Genomic DNA, 21,036 nt, shown 5'->3' with positions numbered 1-21,036 from the left:
GCCATTCTAGCCTGGAAGCCTAATAATAAAAATCCTTACAACAGGTATTGGAGTACCACAGGGATCAGTATTAGGTCCTCCGCTATTCCTTATCTACATTAATGATTTAGATTCTGGTATAGTAAGCAAACTTGTTAAATTTGCAGACGACGCAAAAATAGGAGGCGTGGCAAACACTGTTGCAGCAGCAAAGGTCATTCAAAATGATCTAGACAGCATTCAGAACTGGGGAGACACATGGCAAATGACATTTAATAAAGAAAAGTGTAAAGTATTTCACGCAGGCAATAAAAAATGTGCATTATAAATATCATATGGGAGATACTGAAATTGAAGAAGGAATCTATGAAAAAGACCTAGGAGTTTATGTCTTCATCTAGACAATGTGGAGAAGCTATACAAAAGGCCAACAAGATGCTCTGATATATTGTGTTGAATTTAAATCACGGGAAGTAATGTTAAAACTTTACAATGCATTAGTAAGACCTCACCTAGAATATTGTGTTCAGTTCTGGTCACCTCGTTACAAAAAGGATATTGCTGCTCTAGAAAGAGTGCCAAGAAGAGCAACCAGAATTATCCCGGGTTTAAAAGGCATGTCGTATGCAGACAGGCTAAAAGAATTGAATCTGTTCAGTCTTGAACAAAGAAGACTACGCGGTGATATGATTCAAGCATTCAAAATTATAAAAGGTATTGACAAGGTCGACCCAGGGGACTTTTTCAACCTGAAAAAAGAAACAAGGACCAGGGGTCACAAATGGAGATTAGATAAAGGGGCATTCAGAACAGAAATCCACTACATGTGCGTTAGATCCTAACCCTACTCCACTTTTTAAAGAACTATTCTCCAAAATAAATACCATGGCATTAAATATTATTAATAGCTCCCTTTTATCAGGTATTGTTCCTAACTCTTTCAAGAATCAAAAACCACTCCTAAAGAAATCTACCTTAGATCACAATGTTCTTAATAACTACAGGCTTATTTCAAATCTTCCATTTCTGTCTAAAGTTTTAGAAAGAGTAGTTGTCGAGCAACTTAACACATTTCTTGTAGATCATAACATATGGGAAATTTCAGTCTGGGTTTCAGCCTTATCACAGCACGAGACAGCACTTTTTAGAGTGGTTAATGATGTGTTGTTATCCTCTGACACGGGCACATCTTTGGTTCTTATACTATTAGATTTAAGTGCTGTGTTTGACATTATTCTGTTTTAATTGATCACCTTGAAAATCTGGTAGGATTGTCAGGTTGTGTTCTGTCTTAGTTTCGATCCTATCTCTCAAACAGGTTACAATTTGTTAAAATTAGAGGGGGCGTCTTTTTTGGGGTAACCCAAAAAGCGAAAGCCCTGAAAAAAACCAAAAAAAAAACAAAACACAGATTTCACGGTGTCTAGATAAAACTAAAACAGCTCAAAATAAACACAGCAAAATTAAATTAATAGAAACCGAAAAACAGAAACCCTAGGTATAAGGAGGTAACCGTTATAGCATTCATATTGTCCATAGATATACTGGGCCATCAAGACTTCAAAAAACTTTTGTTCAGCATATTGTCAGTGTGTGGGGGTAAAAAGAAAACCTACCTTCATCCACCACAAATTGACAGTGTTTATCATTGTAGAAAAGTATCTTCTTCTTGTCAGGTCTGCTTATGAAAATAATCTGGTCTCCTAAAGCCTGTGAAAACAACATTGTAGGATTAACATGAAACAAGTGCAAGCACCTTTCTCTCATCCAGCTACAATTCTGGGCTTATGGAACGATTTGTCTAGCCCAGGGTCTGTTAAGCGTTATTTATTACTATTACAGTAGGAGTGCAATTTTAGACATCGAACCTACTCTTTCCTGACCCAAAGTTTTAATCACTAATTTAGTTTATTACTAAAAATCTTTTCGACAATCCATAAGCTAACTCCAAAGTCTGTAACATTAATTTCTGGTCTGTTTATGCATTGCATTGTAATTGCTTACTGACTGAATGGCATTCCGCCCATTATTATACAACCCAATGTGTCTTCACTTGCTTGCTGTTCAAGTGCTGTTATATCTATGAGTACAAGTCTGTTAAGGAACTACAGGCTCGATCATGCACCAGCTCCAGACACCGACTGTCAAATGTGTACTCCGCGACTCACATATGAAAAGTAATGGAGATTCCTTGCTTGTTTTTCATGACATTGTTTTTCCAATCATCAGCATTTTAAAGGAATTATTTATTTATCCTTGTTTGGAACACAAGACGCTAGAGCAGTGGTTTTCTATTTTTTTTGTGTAGAAGCCCTTCTTTTCCTTTGAATTTAGGCTTGTGTCCTCCTAAAATGAGCTACTATGTGCTGAAGTTACCTACACAGGAAGGTGGCACAGGTGGTTGCTATAGAACTGTTGCTCTGATGATTTATGATAAAATAAATATAGTACAGTAGAACCTGCCTTATCCATTTTAGTTGGTTCCATTTGAATATTGTATCTCGGGAGGGAGTTGTTATACTACATAAATTGTAGTATAAATTAAATTCAGATACAGCAGTGTGTCTAAAACATTAAAGTTCAGTACTGCAAGTATACTATACAAAGAAAATCACTAAAATTTATTGCAAAAAAGTGCAGTATTAAAAACAAAGAACTGTAATAGAAGTATTGACAAAAACAGCATTCCACAAACAGTTCTTACCGTATTTCCTCAGTTCATGCTAAAGTAATCCAACAGTTTCTTTTTTTTTTTTTTTTGCACTGCAAGTGCATATTATCCCGAGACAGAAATGGAGTTTAAAAAGACAACAAAGAACCTCATACAAACACAAATTGCTTTTGAAGGTCAGCAATGTTGTGAACAAAATATTATTTCAGCTTTTTAACTGTACAGTAATTAGATGCATCGTCTTTTCAAATGCCTATGGGTCTGCAGTAATGCCCATCTCGTCTTTTCAAATGCCTATGGGTCTGCAGTAATGCCCATCTCGTCTTTTCAAATGCCTATGGGTCTGCAGTAATGCCCATCTCGTCTTTTAAAATGCCTATGGGTCTGCAGTAATGCCCATCTCGTCTTTTCAAATGCCTATGGGTCTGCAGTAATGCCCATCTCGTCATTTAAAATGCCTATGGGTCTGCAGTAATGCCCATCTCGTCTTTTCAAAAGCCTATGGGTCTGCAGTAATGCCCATCTCGTCTTTTCAAATGCCTATGGGTCTGCAGTAATGCCCATCTCGTCTTTTAAAATGCCTATGGGTCTGCAGTAATGCCCATCTCGTCTTTTCAAAAGCCTATGGGTCTGCAGTAATGCCCATCTCGTCTTTTAAAATGCCTATGGGTCTGCAGTAATGCCCATCTCGTCTTTTCAAATGCCTATGGGTCTGCAGTAATGCCCATCTCGTCTTTTCAAATGCCGACGGGTCTGCAGTAATGCCCATCTCGTGTCTTCAAATGCCGATGGGTCTGCAGTAATGCCCATCTCGTCTTTTCAAATGCCAATGGGTCTGCAGTAATGCCCATCTCGTCTTTTCTAGTGCGTATTTTTTATATGCAACTGAATCTATTCTATCCTGAAAAGAGATGAATTTTCTGTTTTAGACACATAATAAAATGTGCATTGATCAGCTTCCACCTGTAACATTCAATTGGTACCAGCATGTGTAAATGACACATGCCAGAGGTCCATCGGTTAATAGAGGGGATTGTTATCTTAAAGGATCGGATGTGATAGGTTCTACTGTAGTAATAAATAATAAATATGAATACATATCTGAACTTCAAAATACATTTTAAAAGAGCCTACATTTTCTCAGCCCAAACATTTAACCCTTTTTGTAAATTAGTTTTATAGCCCAAATTGTTTGACAGTAAGTATTTTTGTTTGCTTTTTTAAGTTACCTGTACCAGATGACCCACACTTTTCTGCAGTGAGATCGTATTTATGAAAGTAAAAGAGGTTGTTTGTGTATAATTCTTATGAAATCTATTCTTCTTGATTTTTCAGAACAGGGATCAAAGTTCACATTGTGGCAATTTCTTATTACCTTTATGGCCTTTTGTGCATTGGGCAGCCCCTCCTCAATGTCATCTAGCAGTATTCCCCCTAGACCCAGCTGGTCGTGTTTGTCCAGTAGTCGGAGTAGAGCTTTCTTATCTTTCAGGTGGTATCTAGGCTTGAAAGCATACTTCCCTTCCTTCACTTCGATTTTGGGGTTGCTTGCCAGGGCCTGTTACAGGACAGTATCCAAGGCACACCCCCCCCCCCAAAAAAAGAAAAGAAAAGAAACATTTTCTTTAGAAAAGCTTACCAATATGTTTTCTTTTGATCCTTCCTTCATGCTCCCTTTTACAACTACAAATCTAGAGAAACAAGGTAAAGTAAAACTTTGAATACCCGCCAGGTCAAAACGAAGTATCAAGAACAGAACACATGTTCATACTGATACTTGGCACCAGCAAATAAGCCATTTATTGTTAACCCCAACCTGGCTGTTGCTGTGTTAGAATGCACTCATCAGTTCATGCAATTTAAAAAGATGCATACAATATATGCCCAAGGTATACTTTCAATGTAGAGTTCAATTAAGGTGCAGTTTCAGAGATTTGCTTTGATACTTGTATCCATGGCAGCACAAGGAATTGAAGCACTGATTAATCTACAGGATACATATCCAAGTATACACCACTAGTAACTACTTCAACGTATGTGTTATTGTACAGTCAAAGAAATAACCAGGAATTTCAAATTCAAATTCAAAGTGACTAATGGATAAACCAACAGAAATATCTGCAATTTGTTGTCAGGTGGACAAAACAAAGCGCTGCAACGAATATGGACGACTTTGAACCACACAAGCAGTTTTTTTCTTGGAAAGTTTACAGTGTGATTCCTCTATGCATCTGACAGTTTGCACAGGTAGGCTACAGAACAATACATTATAATGTATCTGATCTCAATACAGTACAGAAATATTAAGATTAATTTAATAAAATGCTTGTTTTGAACTTACCATAGCTACATACTGCTACTTAGATCACTGCAGTTTGCAGAAATGTAAGTGTAGTTTTCTAAAAGCATTGCCATACCTTGTGTTAAGTTTTCAAATGTACTGTTTGTAGTTTTATTATAGTACTGTACACAGCAGGATGCGTGAAGTACAGCGTCCTGCAGTTCATTCTGTTTAACCCTTTGCAGTGCATTTATTAAGTGCGTGTCAGGTCCAATTTATTTTCACACGCGCAGTTAATTTTAGACGCGCTGTTTAAAAGTTTTTTTTTTTCACAGTCAAACAGGTTTAAAAGGCCCTGCATATCAACAAAGCACTCACTAGGCATCTCCAGCCCTGCCCCACCCTTTCGTTCGCTATCGCTTTCACATGTGCTAAGAAATAAATAATAATAGTCGTACATACCGATCAATCTCCTGATCACTCGTTTTATCACCAAACTCCTCAATAATGCAATCCAAGTCATTATTTTATTACTATAACATCTCAAAAAAGCTCTGCAAATGTCCGTGATAGTCTATGCGCTGATACAGTAACATCCAGCTTGTTTCCTTATGACCGCCCATATGGGATGCCAATGGCAAGTATGACTAATCATGAGATACGCCTTTTTTTTTTTTTAAATCGGCTTGTCTCGGCTCCTGTCGCTCCCACTCGGCCATTGAATGGTTTTCTTGGCTTTTTCCGGAGAAAAAACGACTAGAAACCCATTTTTTGCGTTTTTTTGATGATGTGGACTGGATAGGAATAATTGCAATGTCGGACCAGGTCCAACAATGGACCGCAAAGGGTTAATGTTCAACAAGGGTGTACTATTTGCAGAATGTCCCGTCTGTTAATGACTTTACCTATGATTTTGGGGATGTTTGACATAAATGGTCTGTTTTTGCATTTGCAATGACATAAATGACAGACACCTGCCCTGAATAATGCAGCTAATCAGGAGGTAGAGAAAAAGTCATGTACATACATGAAACCATTTTGGATAACAATTATATACCTATGTGTGAGAGTGCAAGTATGTGTTTAAAGGTTAAATGTAAAAATATCTATGTCACTTTACCTCACTCATTAGCCATTGTTTCTGTTTCAAACCGATATCCAGTAATTTTGTCTCATCTAAAATTTCATCCAGGCTCAAGTGATAGGTGTCTCCACGCTGGTGTCGTGTCTGTAAAGAAAGTAATACGTTTTAAAACTGAATGCCATGTAAATAGTTATAACATTAGACACACAGAGGTATTAGCATAGGCGGCAGATTATATGGGCCCGTGGTGCCCATTGCACCACCAGTGTTTGCTCGTATATATAATAATTGTATGTACCTTTTGATGGGAACAATATCTTTATACACAACGTTTTTAAAATTCCACCTCATAACAGTCAAATATATGAGAAAAAGCATATCTATTGAATAGCATTTCACATCAGATTAGTTTAACAGGAAAATCAGCGTTATTTCTCCTTTGTTAGAAATGAAAGTTCTCAGCCCTAGTCATAAGCACAACCCTTTCACAGACCACTGGTTCTCGCGCAAAGTGACAAAACCAGAAAGGGTCAGATTGTGTCAGGATCCACTTTTTTGATTTCCATATTTAGTATTATGTTTATGTATTTTATTTTTGTATTCAATATTATGGTAGTGTGTTAATCTACCTACAAAGACAAAACAATTACTTTTGAACCACTATATGAGCCAAAAACGACTGAATCACTTGACAGTTTTACAAGTTCAAAAGAACCTTACCGATGACAAAATCTCCCAAAGGGGAACCACAGCCCAATTTATAAATGCCTAAAAACATGTGATATTTGTTCTTTGTTCTTTCTTGCACGATTATATAAAAAAACAGAAATCTCAAAATTGAAGAACAACGATTTAAAAGTTTTTTTATTTTATTTTTATAGCTGAGCGAGTACCGTGATGCTTGACTCGTGACGAAGGGAACAGATTGAAGGTAGAGTGTTGCCAACTTAGCGATTTTGTCACGTCAATCGCAAGTAAATATGGCTTCAAGACTGAAAGCAACTAGTAGTAGCTCAGATTCCGAGTCTGATGCTATTTCCTCAGACAATAGTGGCTTAAGGGAGGACCTGTTAAGTGAAACATTTATCTACGAAGGAAGTGCCGTTCAGCCATATCAGTTTGAAGCATGTCTGAACGATGGTCGAGGCTCAGTGGACAGACCTAACCAACAAAGACATTAGTTCTTGACTAGGAAGTACACACTGGACCAGTACACACTTATAAATTATAAGTATATAAATTCCAAGTTATAACAAATTAGTGAAGGCATGTTTAAAAGCTAGCTAGATGAAGTGGAGATTGTTAGAATTGAGGATAGTAGGTGTTTGCACTTTTATCGGTATGGCATTTGTTTCCTTATAGAATATACTTGTGCAAAACCACTTATTCTAGCTCACTTCATTTTAAAACGAAATTGTTGAACATGTGTTCCTTGGTAATTGCCAGAACATGAAGTCTGCCAGGAACTGGAGAAAGTAAAAGGAAAATGTTAAGAACAACAACCTCCAAGTAGTTGTATAATACAGCATGCATATTTTTCAGCAGTGTGTCTCAATCGGGGAGTGTGGGACACAGCTTACTACAGTACAGACAGCAGTATCGTGTCGATGATTCAAATAAAAAGAGAAGACGAGTAAGTAGTATTAAAGTGAATGCAGGAATTGCTAGTAGCTTAACAATGTGCTTAATGAATGTCCTAATTCAACAGTTTTTTGTTTTTTTTTATACATAGAGCTTCTGATTTTCGGTTTTAACCAATAAAAACCAATAAAACACCCCTGATACAAAAAAAAACAAACACTGGAAACCACCAGAAAAAAACAATGGAAATGGTTAATCAATTCATGGTGACCACCTCTTTCCCATTAAAAAATAAAACCTATTACAAATACAAAAAAATACATTTCCCAGCACAGCTGGGCAATGTCCCGCTTTCCTGCCTTATATCTACATTGATTCGTTCTGAACACTTTAAACCTGCCCCAACTACTGAGTGACAGCACATTCTGACATTTCTATTGGAGACTCTGCTTGTGAGATTTAAAACAAGATTACAATTAGGAATGGAGGGTTGTTCGTGGGATTTAAACCTGTATTACAGTTAAGATACAGAGGACTTAAAACAGAATTGCAAATTGTGGCGAAATGTAAAAACTGCTTGCACACAAAGTGTGATAAGTGTGAAAGTACTGTCGAGTTACTACTATACATATTTTGACAGAAAAAAAATGCTCAAGCATTTTTTAAACTCCCGTTTGGTGGAGCTGAACAGATAAAACATGAACATATATTGTTATTGGTCCTCAGTTCTGTAAGCGTACTTTCACGGGCTAGGATGAAGGCTACTAGCACTGCCCTGCCGGTCCAGTGTGCCTAACAGAACATTAATACAACATAAACAACCAATTACAGAACATGCACGCATACACACACACACACACAAACTGAACACGCAGTCCAGTGGCGACGCTCCCCTGTTCACACAACAATTTTGACTGAGAGCCCTCAGCTGTCAGTCTCGCGCACAACACAACATGGACGCTTACCGTTAAAATATATTGTCTTTAATCCAAGATTTGCATATCACAGGAGAGTAAAAATGAGTAAATTCTGTATCCCTTATATGAGAAGTAGGTAAACACAGACATGTCAAGTCTCCTGTTTTGGGCTGAGACTCACACATTAGCATGCTATCACACACATTTCTAAGTTTATCTCACGCATTGTCAGTGCAGTACAGTATACATATATATATATATATATATATATATATATATATATATATATATATATATATATATATATATATATAAATACTTTTACTCGGGCGCTGCAAGTGTTCACTGCGACAGCGTGTGAGGCAACAGCGTGGGAGAAGTACGAGTGGACAAGTACATCACAGTTAGAAGCAGTAAGGAGGAAATACATCTTTAAAATTACATCTTGAATTGCAGCTGTGTGTCTTTTTCTGATAACAAGCTGAAACTTGGAGCAGCTGATTCAAATTCCGCACCGTTCTGAGACATGGGGGAGGGGCGGAGCCAGCAGCACAACGCAGAAACAAACAAAAGGTAGCCAGTGTTCACTGTGACAGCGAGTGAGGCAACAGCGTGGGAGAAGTACGAGTGGACAAGTACATCACAGTTAGAAGCAGTTTGAAAGCAGGTTGACAGCTGCAGAAGCTAAACTGAACTTCCAAAAAAATAAATAAAATAAAACATGGTCTTCAAGCCAGTAATCTGCGACAACTGCATGATGTGGAAAATCCGAGAAAACCCAACAGACCTCAACCAAGTGTGTGTAAAGTGCCACACAAAATGAAGCTGGAGGAAATGAGACAGCAACAGGAGCTTGAGGAGCTGACACACCCACAATTCATGGAAGTCTGCACCCCTAGCAGACTGAAAGCCACCAAGGAGATGGAAGAGAGTCGAAACAGCTGGGTTCAGATAGGCAGAAGCAGGGAAAAAAAGAAACTTCATCAAACACAACCACCAGAAATCCAAAACATCCAACAAATTTGACCCACTTCAACATTTAGATGCCCAAAACCAACATCAAGAGAATGAAAGGATCAACATCCAGGACCCTATAAACAGTGCTGGCCAGGAAGCAAAAAGAAGGGAGGTCATGATTGTTGGGGATTCCATATTGAGAAACACAGGCAAGTTCAGTTCACAGTTTGGACCCCCTTACTACAACAGTGTGCTGCTTTCCAGGAGCCTCTGTCAAGCACATCACTGAGAATGTGGACAGGCGCCTATAACGAACAGGAGACAACCCGGTAGTAGTTGTCCACATCGGTACAAACAACATTGGAAGAGACAGGCCAAGATCCCTGCAAAACAAATTCAGAGAGCTAGGAAAGAAATTAAAAGACAAGACCAAAAAAACTGTGGTATTTTCTGGGATACTGCCGGCACCTTGCAAAGGACCATATGGACAGCTGGAAATACAAAATCAAAATGCATGGTTGAAATCGTGGTGCACACAGGAAGGCTTCACCTTTCTTGAACATTGGAGCACATTCTACAACAAGGACTATCTATATAGGTGGGACGGACTGCACTTAAACAGAAAGGGAACCAATCTACTCGGAGAAAGAATCCTTGAGGAGGTCCAAAAGCATTTAAACTAGAAAGGAAGGGGGGAGAAAACAAAAAAACAAAAGGGAGACCACATCAAAACAAAGGCAACAACTCAGGTAAGACTGCTATTAAATGTATTTATCTTAATGCTAGAAGTCTCAGAAACAAAATGTTAGAACTTGAAGCTACTGCACTATCAACGATGTGATAGGTGTTACAGAAACGTGGTTGTCTGAGAGTGATGGAGACGAATATAATATTAGTGGGTAATATTAGTGGGTACACACTGTATAGGAAAGACAGGCAGGCAGGACAGAAGAGGTGGAAATAGCCTTGAAGCCTAGGTGTTAAATCTGGACAAAGAAAACAAAGTCGAATCAATGTGGGTCAGAATAATGGACAAAAATTCAAAGGGCATAATAAAAGGAGCATGCTATAGACCGCCAAATTCAGACGCCGAGCAAAATAATCTGTTATACAATGCATTGTTTGCTCCAGGACTTACAGACTGAGGGTCAATGTAGCCCCCTCTCAAAATTTTAGGGGGACATTTTCTTCAGTGAGGGGGTCAATATGTATGATTCAGAACCAACTACCATATCTTATTTTTGTTTGTTTTAAATATGCCAACAGAGTTGACTGACCTTTTGTTTCTGAAGAACAAAAAAATAACTGTAAAGTTGTAGATACAACCAAGGTGTCTCTACAATACTCACTGTCACTTTTAGGGAAAATATTGGTAAATGTGTCACAGTGATGCTGGTGTATCACTGAGTAGAGGATATTACCAAATCACATAGAACAGGGGTTTTCATCTTTTTAAGCTGCATACCCCTTTCCAAAATATGTAGTTGACTGTGTATCCCCATCTGAGATACAGTCATAATAAAATGAAAACAGAAAAAAAGGTCTACAATAACATCACGATACAACAAAACGTACAAGCCTTGGAGTGTGTGATGGATACAATTATAAAAGTTACAGTATTGTAACAGAAAAATAAATATTATTTACATTTGGATACAAATAGTCCCTCAAACAGGTTTCTAGTTGGAAACATCAACATCATGTTATTGCAATTACTAATTAATTAAAATCAACGAAGCCTCAATCACTCAGAAATTACATAGGACTATTCTGTGATAAAATTGCAATCGTGTATTTTTATTGATAATAAAATTACAGAAAATAAGGCAAAGAAAAATTCACTATCCACACATCTCTACAGCTGACCTCATTACAAAAACATATTATTGGCATTTTTTAATTCTTGGTGACTAAAACGTACAGTACTGATGCAAATTAAAAAATCATAATAAAATGCTTACCTAGTAATAGTATCAGTGTGATGGATGTCCCTTTTTGTTACCACACAGATCACTGATGATGGCAGGGAAATTGGAGAGAGCTTCAGTCGCAAGACGTTTTTGGCGTTTTTAATCTCTTAATCTTTAATCTCTTAATTTTAATCTCTGATGGTATTTTGTCTTGATTGCCCTTTGCTAGTAATGTTCTAGTATTGAGCCAACAATCCATATTTTTTCACTGGATTTAAAGCTAAAAACTCTCACACCAGACGTAACCACTTGTAAAATTAGACCACATGGCAATACTTCCGTTTTGGATTGGCCATACATTCTGTATTTTGAAATGAACCAATAATACTTAAGTTACAATAAACTTTAATCGGGTCATTGAAAAAAAAAAAATATCGATTTGCAGGCACGAACGCACACAGGAAATAAAATTAAACTTAAAGACTAGGCTTTTAGTTTTTTAAAATATGTATTTTTTTTATCCTAAAGACAGACTGCATTAACCGCCCAACATTTAAACAGGGCTTATTTCAAATGTACATATTTAATATGTAAATTAGCCATGTGTGCACTGAATGCTCTGTCACAGCACATCAGTCTGGTGTTAGCGATTAAACGTTGATTACAAGACAAAAGTTGGCAAGTGGTACTAAATAAAATGTGTTGTCCGCCATTTCTGAATTTTTCCCCGTTTGAAAACCGCTGCATTAGAAGAAATCACATTACCAACAGATACAGTTTCATAGTCGTATTTAAATGCCATTGTCCTGACTGGTAAATTCTTACCTTCCAGCTGCCCCTTTATTTTGACCATTTCCATATCAAAAATGGCATTTTTTGTTCTTTGACATTTTTCATTCTTTGCCCCCAAGTAAATATTTTGGACAGTTTTCAAAACAATTTTTGCTTTATTTTTACAATGCATTTTGATGTTGTTGATAATGTGATAAACGCGTATATCTGCTTCAGGTACTGTATTTAATTTTTTTCACGGGATAAACGATGGCCCGTGTTACACAGAACACTAAAAATAAAATGTATTTCGTTGGTTTTGTGGATTTGCTATATTTTAACATATTTTAATACTCCACATAATTATATGGTTTAGAAAATGCTACTTAACAAAACCATGAATGCACGTGAACTGTGTTACATAATAACATCCTTTATTCTGATTCCGGTGGTGTTTTCTCAATGCAAGGTGTATAGTAGGCATATATATACAGTGCTGTATAAAATCACATACACTGTATATATATAATTTATCATGCAGTTATAGGCTGGCGAAATGGCCAAGAGACAATTGGTGCTTAACATACCAAGTTATTTTGCCCCCCCCCCCCCCTTTTTTTTTTTTAAATCAATGATGCGGTTTTCATTTCACAAATCTACTGCACTTTGTCTATAAACTGTACTGCAGTATGCAGAAGTACACATTTCTCCCATTCACTTGCTAGGTCACTCCATATCTCCAAACATCAGACCGATATTTTGTCTAGCAAGTAAAGTTTACAGCAGATGAAATTCACAGTATTTGTAAGCACAAATATAATAGTATACATTTCAAAAGTCACTGCCGAAGCTGATTACTTATTCTTCCAGAAGTAATGGTCCGGTGTAACAGGGATGCAAGGTTATATTTGCACCGGGCCATGTACAAGCCATGATGTAGTCCTGGCTTTACTGTGAAACTGACTGTAACCAGGGAGGGTGCGAGCACATTCTACTGGACTGGAGAATTAATGGCACGGGAGTTTAATTATGAAAACGCAGTGTAAACCAACAAGTAAAAAAAGATCAGCCTGTTGTCAGACATGTCATGTTAATATAAAATGCATTAATTTACTGCGTATTGGTATTGCGTGTGTTCTGGGAAGGGGGACACATGGGCGCGTTAAGAGAAATTCAGCGGGACATTTTCTGTTTCAGCGGGGCATTGGCGCAATGGAGCGGGCCTAGCGCGAACACTGCAATGACATTAGAAATGCGTGTAGAAAAGGAAAAGCCATACCAAATGGGGGATTTCAACTTCCCCCGTATAAAATGGGAGAACTGCTTCCCAACGCAATTTGTCAAGGCACCGACTAGAGGGGAGGCATGCCTTGATTTAATCTTTTCAAATAATGAAGACAGAATAACTAAAACAGAGGTCAGAGAGCCATTGGCAAACTCAGACCACAACATGATCTCATTAAGTGTTTTTTAAAACCCCAAAAGTAAGGACTAATTTTAGAAAAGCAAACTATGAAGGTATGAAACAGAGACTAACAGAAGTAGATTGGAGTAAAAGAGAAAACATCCACAGAAAAAGGATGGCTGTTTTTTAAAAATGTAGTACTAGAGGCGCAAAACAATTACATCCCAAAAGTAGACAAATCTAAATCTAAAACAAAATGGCCAAAATGGTTTAATAGATCAATTATAAAAAATATTCAGCGAAAAAAGGCACTTTACAGAGCATTTAAAAGGGACCAAAAACAAAGTACACAGAAAGTGTACTTGAAACTGTTAACACAAGTCAAAAAGGAAGTTGTCAGACTTCAAAATGTTTTTCCAATATTATAACAGTAAGAGAACATTCAAAGAGGAGGTCAAATTTCTAAGAGACACAAATGGCAAAACCATAGACGAAGAAAAAAAAATAGCAAATATATTAAATGATTACTTTTCACAGGTTTTTACAAAGGAGGACACAGACAACATGCCCCACATGTCGACCTGTTCCTATCCAGTTTTAAATAACTTTAGTATAACAGAGGCAGAATTGTTAAAGGGACTAGGAGCTCTTAAAATAAACAAATCCCCTGGGCCAGATGAGATCCTCCCAATAGTACTCAAAGAAATGAAAGAAGTTATTTACAAACCGCTAACCAAGATCATGCAACAGTCTCTTGACACAGGGGCTGTACCGATCGACTAGAAAATTGCAAACGTAATACCGATCCACAAAAAGGGAGACAAAACCGAACCAGGTAACTACAGACCAATAAGCCTGACTTCTATTATATGTAAACTTAAGGAAACTATAATAAGATCTAAAATGGAAAATGACCTATATGGTAACAATATCCTGGGAGACAGTCAGCATGGTTTTAGGAAAGGGAGATCGTGTCTAACTAACCTACTTGACTTTTTTGAGGATGCAACATCGACAATGGATAATTGTAAAGCATACAACATGGTTTATTTAGATTTCCAGAAAGCATTTGACAAAGTCCCGCATAAAAGATTAATTCTCAAACTGAACGCAGTAGGGATTCAAGGAAATGCTTGCACATGGATTAGGGAGTGGTTAACATGTAGAAAACAGAAAGTATTGATTAGAGGAGAAACCTCAAAATGGAGCGAGGTAACCAGTGGTGTACCACAGGGATCAGTATTAGGTCCTCTGCTATTCCTAATCTACATTAATGATTTAGATTCTGGTATAGTAAGCAAACTTGTTAAATTTGCAGACGACACAAAAAATAGGAGGAGTGGAAAACACTGTTGCAGCAGCAAAGGTCATTCAAAATGATCTAGACAGCACTGGGCAGACACATGGCAAATGACATTTAATAGAGAAAAGTGTAAAGTATTGCATGCAAGCAATAAAAATGTGCATTATAAATATCATATGGGAGATACTGAAATTGAAGAAGGGAACTATGAAAAAGATCTAGGAGTTTATGTTGACTCAGAAATGTCTTCATCTAGACAATGTGGGGAAGCTATAAAAAAGGCTAACAAGATGCTTGGACATATTGTGAGAAGTGTTGAATTTAAGTCAAGGGAAGTAATGTTAAAACTTTACAATGCATTAGTAAGACCTCACCTAGAATATTGTGTTCAGTTCTGGTCACCTCGTTACAAAAAGGATATTGCTGCTCTAGAAAGAGTGCAAAGAAGAGCAACCAGAATTATCCTGGGTTTAAAAGGCATGTCATATGCAGACAGGCTAAAAGAATTGGATCTATTCAGTCTTGAACAAAGACGACTACGTGGCGATCAGATTCAAGCATTCAAAATTCTAAAAGGTATTGACAATGTCGACCCAACTGACTTTTTCGACCTGAAGAAACAAGGACCAGGGGGTCACAAATGGAGATTAGATAAAGGGACATTCAGAACAGAAAACAGGAGGCACTTTTTTACACAGAGAATTGTGAGGGTCTGGAACCAACTCCCCAGTAATGTTGTTGAAGCTGACACCCTGGGATCCTTCAAGAAGCTGCTTGATGAGATTCTGGGATCAATAAGCTACTAACAACCAAACAAGCAAGATGGGCCCAATGGCCTCCTCTCGTTTGTAAACTTTCTTATGTTCTTATGAGGGACATCCAGGGTCTAGTTTTAGGTAGAGCTGGGTTTCATCTGCATAGGAGAGAAAATGAAGATTGGATATGGGACGGAAGTTGGATAAGACAGCCGGGTCAAGGGAGGGTTTTTTGAGCACTGGCATTACTCGGGCAGTCTTGAGGGCAGCAGGAACCAGGCCTGAAACCAGGGACAAGTTGAGAGTGTGCAGGTATTCAGTAATGCTGGGCAGACTGTAAGCAAGTGTCAGTCATCGCTTAAAGAGAACATTCAAAAGAGGAGGTAAAATGTCTAAGAGATAGTTTTTACAAAGGAGGATATGGGCAACATGCCCCCACATGTTGACCTGTTCCTATCCAGTTGTAAATAACTTTAGCATAACAGGGGCAGAAGTGTTAAAGGGACTAGGAGCTCTTAACTCTTGAGTAGTATGAACATACCGGTACGTTCACTGCTCTTTGGTCCCCACGGAGTACGAACGTACCGGTACGTTCTGCAACTTTAAACTTGAATTACTGAGCCTACAAAACTCCTGATAACAAGATACTGTAACACTAGGTTTCTGTCATACCTTTTACTGGTCTCTTGCTCCCTCTGCCAGATATTGACCGAATTACATATAATAAACCCAATCACAAAAATGTCAACAGTGTTTGTAAACCGGCAAAAATTGCTCAGTGAGAAAGAAGTATCAGTAATAACACTGGAATCAGATTCCAGTTTAAATTCAAATATAACAATTCTTCCACTGAATCGGATGTCAGCGAGTGTGTCAGTGAAGACATGAGTGAAGAATATTTACCATAAACATCATGTGACAGCGAAGAGCTGGTGCCAAGCTCTGTGCGTTGCTCCATGCTTCAAGCAGTATCATACACTGAAGCATTAGACACTCTCACTCCCTCCTCCCCCACATCGTGTCTAGCTGGATATGATCTATTCATGTCTCTCTCGCCCCTTTTTTTTTTTTGTTAGGACATGTTGTTGTGGTTGTTCCACCCCGTTGTTTATTGCCTACATATTTTTTATTCAAAACCTCTGACTAAATTAAAATATATTATATTTGTTTTATTTACGGTAAAAATTATTTATTTGTCTATTTCGTCAGTATTCATTACATACATACAAACATACACCTTTCAGCTTGTTTGTACGCTGTACTCGTAAAAATGAAGTATATGAAGACAGAAAAAAAAAAATCACTCCCGTAGGACCAGCAGGGCATTTTAGAACTCACTACTCAAAGGGTTAAAATAAACAAATCCCCTGGGCCGGATGAGATCCTCCCAATAGTACTCAAAGAAATGAAACAGTTTATAAATCGTTACTAGCAATGTTACACAGTAATCCACAGCTCCACATGTATCACTGTGTAGTCTGCTTTTTTGGAGAATGATATATTGATAGTGAAAAATTAGGCATCGGCCCAGCCTTAAAAAACGGAGTTGGAGAGATATTTTTTAGAGACTTATCCATTGAAGAACCGCATGATCGAGACCTCCATATAAAAAGCTGGTATCCCAGGCTTTCCAGGATGCTTGGAGCATGGGGCCCCCGAGTGGTGCATCCAGTAAAAGCACTTGCCTAGAGTGCAGGATGCGCCCTATAGTCTGGACGTCGTGAGTTTGAGTCCAGGCTATTCCTTTGCCGACCGAGGACGGGAGCTCCCAGCTCACCGCGCACCAGCAACCCCTGTAGTCTGGCCGGGTGCCTGTGGGCTTGCCTGTAAGCTGCCCAACAGCTGCGTTGTCCTCCGACGCTGTAGCTCTTGGGCGGTCGGCTGACGGCACACGCTTCGGAGGACAGTGTGTGTTCGTCTTCGCCCTCCCGAGTCAGCGCAGGGGTGGTAGCGGTGAGCTGAGCATAATAAAATAACTGGCCATTCCAAATTGGGAGAAAATAATAAAAATAATTGGCAACGACTAAATTTATATAAAAAAAAAAAAAAAAAAAAAAACACAATAGAGAGACTGGGACCCTTGATTAGTTCATACAATGTAAATGGCTGGGAGTTCCACGATGCCTTAACATAGTAGCACTCTACAGTAAAGGGAAAGCCTAGGTTTACCCAGTAGAGGTGGGTTGTCAGAGACTATGTTTCTCAAAGACACTGGATTCAGTGGACAGGAGTTGTGGCATATAGTGAAGGCTCTATCTGAGGAGGCAGAGTGAAATAGCAACTGGCTTTGGTTGAGGAGGAAAGACGCCAATTGAGTACCTCAAAAGAAAGGTGATGGAGGAAGTTATCAATGAAAAATCAATAGGTGGCTAAGGTGGTGGGTGGAGGGGAGTGGTGCTGGGACGGCAGCATCACAGTCGAGCCTTCATGAGGCGTCATGAGCTAATCAACGAAACACGAAGACTTGGTGCCCACCTGATAACCTCTGCAAAGTGCCCCACCCAGCCCATTCCAGACGGTTGCATGCTGAGATACTGCTGTTGTGTGCCACAAATAGTTTGATCCCTGGAGCCATATATTACCGTAAAGCTACATCTTGGTTGGACCCCACCACTACTATCTCATAATAATAATAATAATAATAATAATAATAATAATAATAATAATAATAATTTTATCTTGGTAAAAGTCGAGTCCAATATTAGCAAGAAGTAAACAACAGCTACTCTCCTGTAATGAAAATCAAAGTTTCAAACTGATTTTGCACATGTCTGCCTTGTGCAGGTGTGATAGCAATTCGCCGAGCTGTGGTTGCTAGGTAATCATTAATTTCTCTGTATACTAGCAGTGTCTGCTTATTATGGGATACTTGTTTTGGGAGATTAAAAAGGTAAATTCAAATCTGAATATCCATGTACTCTTACTGTGGCATGAAGATTGTCAATTTTCTCAGCAATCCCTGGTTTGCATTTGTGCTTACGATCTATTGATGTTATGAAGTCTGCATCTCTTAATTCTGGGCCACATACGGACCTGCAGACAAGTTGTTTGAATCCCCGTTCATGCAGCAGGAACTGTATGTTAACAAAAGGGGATTCCATTACCTTCATGTAGTTTACTATTTTGGCCAGAACTCCAAATCTGTACCCTGAACTTCCAGAGAGTGCTTTCAAGTTGAATGATCCATCTGAAAAAAGAAAAAAAAAAAAAACAAGATTTCAAAAAAAGATAGGCATAAGATAAGTAACTGGTACAAAAAGCAGTCCAGTATTTCTTTGGTATATTACTGTGACTATAAACTTAAAAAGGTATACTTAATACCATGTATATTTTCAGAATATTTGATTTCTTACATGCTACTCTTTGAACACCAAGAAACTTACTCATTCAATTCAATTGCTTTCTTGTTTTCTATGGGAATAAGTCACTTCACAGGGCTTAAGAGTCAATATCCTATTTTGTGTGTTCTCTATCTGCTTAAATCATTATTTACCATGCTTACTAACTATCCAGCAAAAATGTCACATTTAAACCACAAAGACACACAAGTGTCTGTAACTCTTAGTTAGTAAATGAAAAATCTATATAAAAAAAAAAAAAAATCTTGTTTCAATTTGACAGAAAATAACCCCGTTGTCATCAAATATTTCAGTTAGCGATAACAGAATTAAAAAGCTACAAATGTCAGAACTGCAATCAAAATGTTCTGAATCCACTGAAGTGTTTCCCATTCCACAATTGATCCTGCTCAGAAATGGCAGTGTAAACGCTCGGCAATCGGATCAAATGTACCTCTCAGGATCAAATGCATCGGTAGCATTTGATCCTGCCAGTGTAAACGCTCAACCGGCTCAAGTTCCGGCATGCACTGTGGCGCAGTGACGTCCTTTGTTTTGAAGGCAGGCACCACACTGAAAACACTCCATCCAGCGCATCAGAGAAGCAGGTAAGAGAATACATCTACTGTGTTTTTAAAAGTTAAAAGTTAACAGTAATGGCTTGTTCATTTTTGTTTACAAATAAATTGTGTTTATATTTTATCACAACGACACAATTTTTCTTGCATCCTTCAGTGGGATGACGTAGAACATAATAACGTGAAGCTTGGACTTATACTCTAAGTGCACATGCAAAGCCCTCAGGCTGCGTGAAAGTTGATCCTGATCAAATAGCAGTGTAAACGCAACACCATCAAATGTACCAATGAATTTGATCCGGACGAGAAATGGTAGTGTAAACGCGCCTTATGACATTCTTTTAGCCTGTCTGTGTACGACATGCCTTTTAAACCCGGGATAATTCTGGTTGCTCTTCTTTGCACTCTTTCTAGAGCAGCAATATCCTTTTTGTAACAAGGTGACCAGAACTGAACACAATATTCTAGGCCAGGGGTTCTCAAACTGGGGTCCGCGGACCCCTGGGGGTCCTTAGAGACTGCCCAGGGGGTCCGCAAAATATTAGGGGGAAAAAAAATCTCACCGCACGTACGCAATGCCTACCGGAACAGATGCATATAATCATAATTACTTAGTGGTGCATGTACAGAAACATAGTACAGTAAGAGTTACTAACATTTAGGACAGTAGTACCCCAGTGACCGCTGGGGAGACAGAATGGAATTTTAATGTTGCCCTTAACTGAAATAAAGTAACGTGTAAATTAAGCATTACACCTGCGTAACTCCGTACATAGCAATAATAATAATTAAAATGATTAAATGTTTTTTTTCATTCATGTTTTTTTTTGTAGTGTCAACTGTCGCTTTTTACATTCTATTAATAACTAATATTGCCCTAATAATTTGCACTCCCGATCAAATCAGAAAAATTAAATCAGCAAGATTAATTTAACTTTTCATATTAACAAAGGCGTAATACTTACAGATAAAAACATACTGCAGTTTAAAGGCAACTTTAAAATGTTCTCAAATCTCGCCGGTTAATATGAAAACTATGGTGAGCCTACTAATAAGCGTCAAATGCAGAAATGCCTACGACAAGAGATCAGTGACGTCAGTCTGAGACGTATTTGGCGGGTGGAAGTGAAAGATATTATTAGTGAGAGAGAAAATAAAAAGTGAGTGAGCAAACATTAAGAAAAATTGATAAGTATTTAAAACGTCCATGTACTGCTAGTTGTGCTGAAGGCAGTGACAACGCCGAGTCCAGTAAAAAGCAAAAGAAGAGAAAGTTTGATGACAGTTACATTGATTTGGGTTTTATGGAATTTAGTGATGGGCGGTCGCAATGCGTTGTATGCTTACAAATTCTGTCAAATGAAGCAATGAAACCTGCAAAGCTGAAACGACATCTTACTACAAGGCACCCGGAATACAAAGATAAATCCAGAGACTTTTTTAAAAGAAAGAAAGAAGAATACAATCAACAGAAAACTAAAATGACAAACATAACAACGGTTCCAG

General features: G+C 38.1%; 1 protein-coding gene across 2 annotated transcripts in view; it reads right to left on the bottom strand.

The window, feature by feature from the left end:
* gtf2e2 (general transcription factor IIE, polypeptide 2, beta) overlaps positions 1-21,036 on the bottom strand; it is a 49,621-nt gene that overhangs the window by 12,204 nt on the left and 16,381 nt on the right. For both annotated transcript variants that reach the window (XM_034035560.3, XM_034035559.3), the window contains exons 3-6: positions 18,719-18,801; positions 6,052-6,159; positions 4,026-4,208; positions 1,596-1,689 (exon numbers count right to left, since the gene is read on the bottom strand). In XM_034035560.3, the coding sequence (XP_033891451.1) occupies positions 1,596-1,689; positions 4,026-4,208; positions 6,052-6,159; positions 18,719-18,801 (468 nt within the window). The remainder of the gene's footprint in view (positions 1-1,595; positions 1,690-4,025; positions 4,209-6,051; positions 6,160-18,718; positions 18,802-21,036) is intronic.

This window comes from Acipenser ruthenus, chromosome 1, assembly GCF_902713425.1.
Source record: "Acipenser ruthenus chromosome 1, fAciRut3.2 maternal haplotype, whole genome shotgun sequence".
Classification (NCBI taxonomy): domain Eukaryota; kingdom Metazoa; phylum Chordata; class Actinopteri; order Acipenseriformes; family Acipenseridae; genus Acipenser; species Acipenser ruthenus.
Note: the sequence above shows the minus strand (reverse complement) of the source record. Positions and strands in the feature narration are given on the sequence as shown.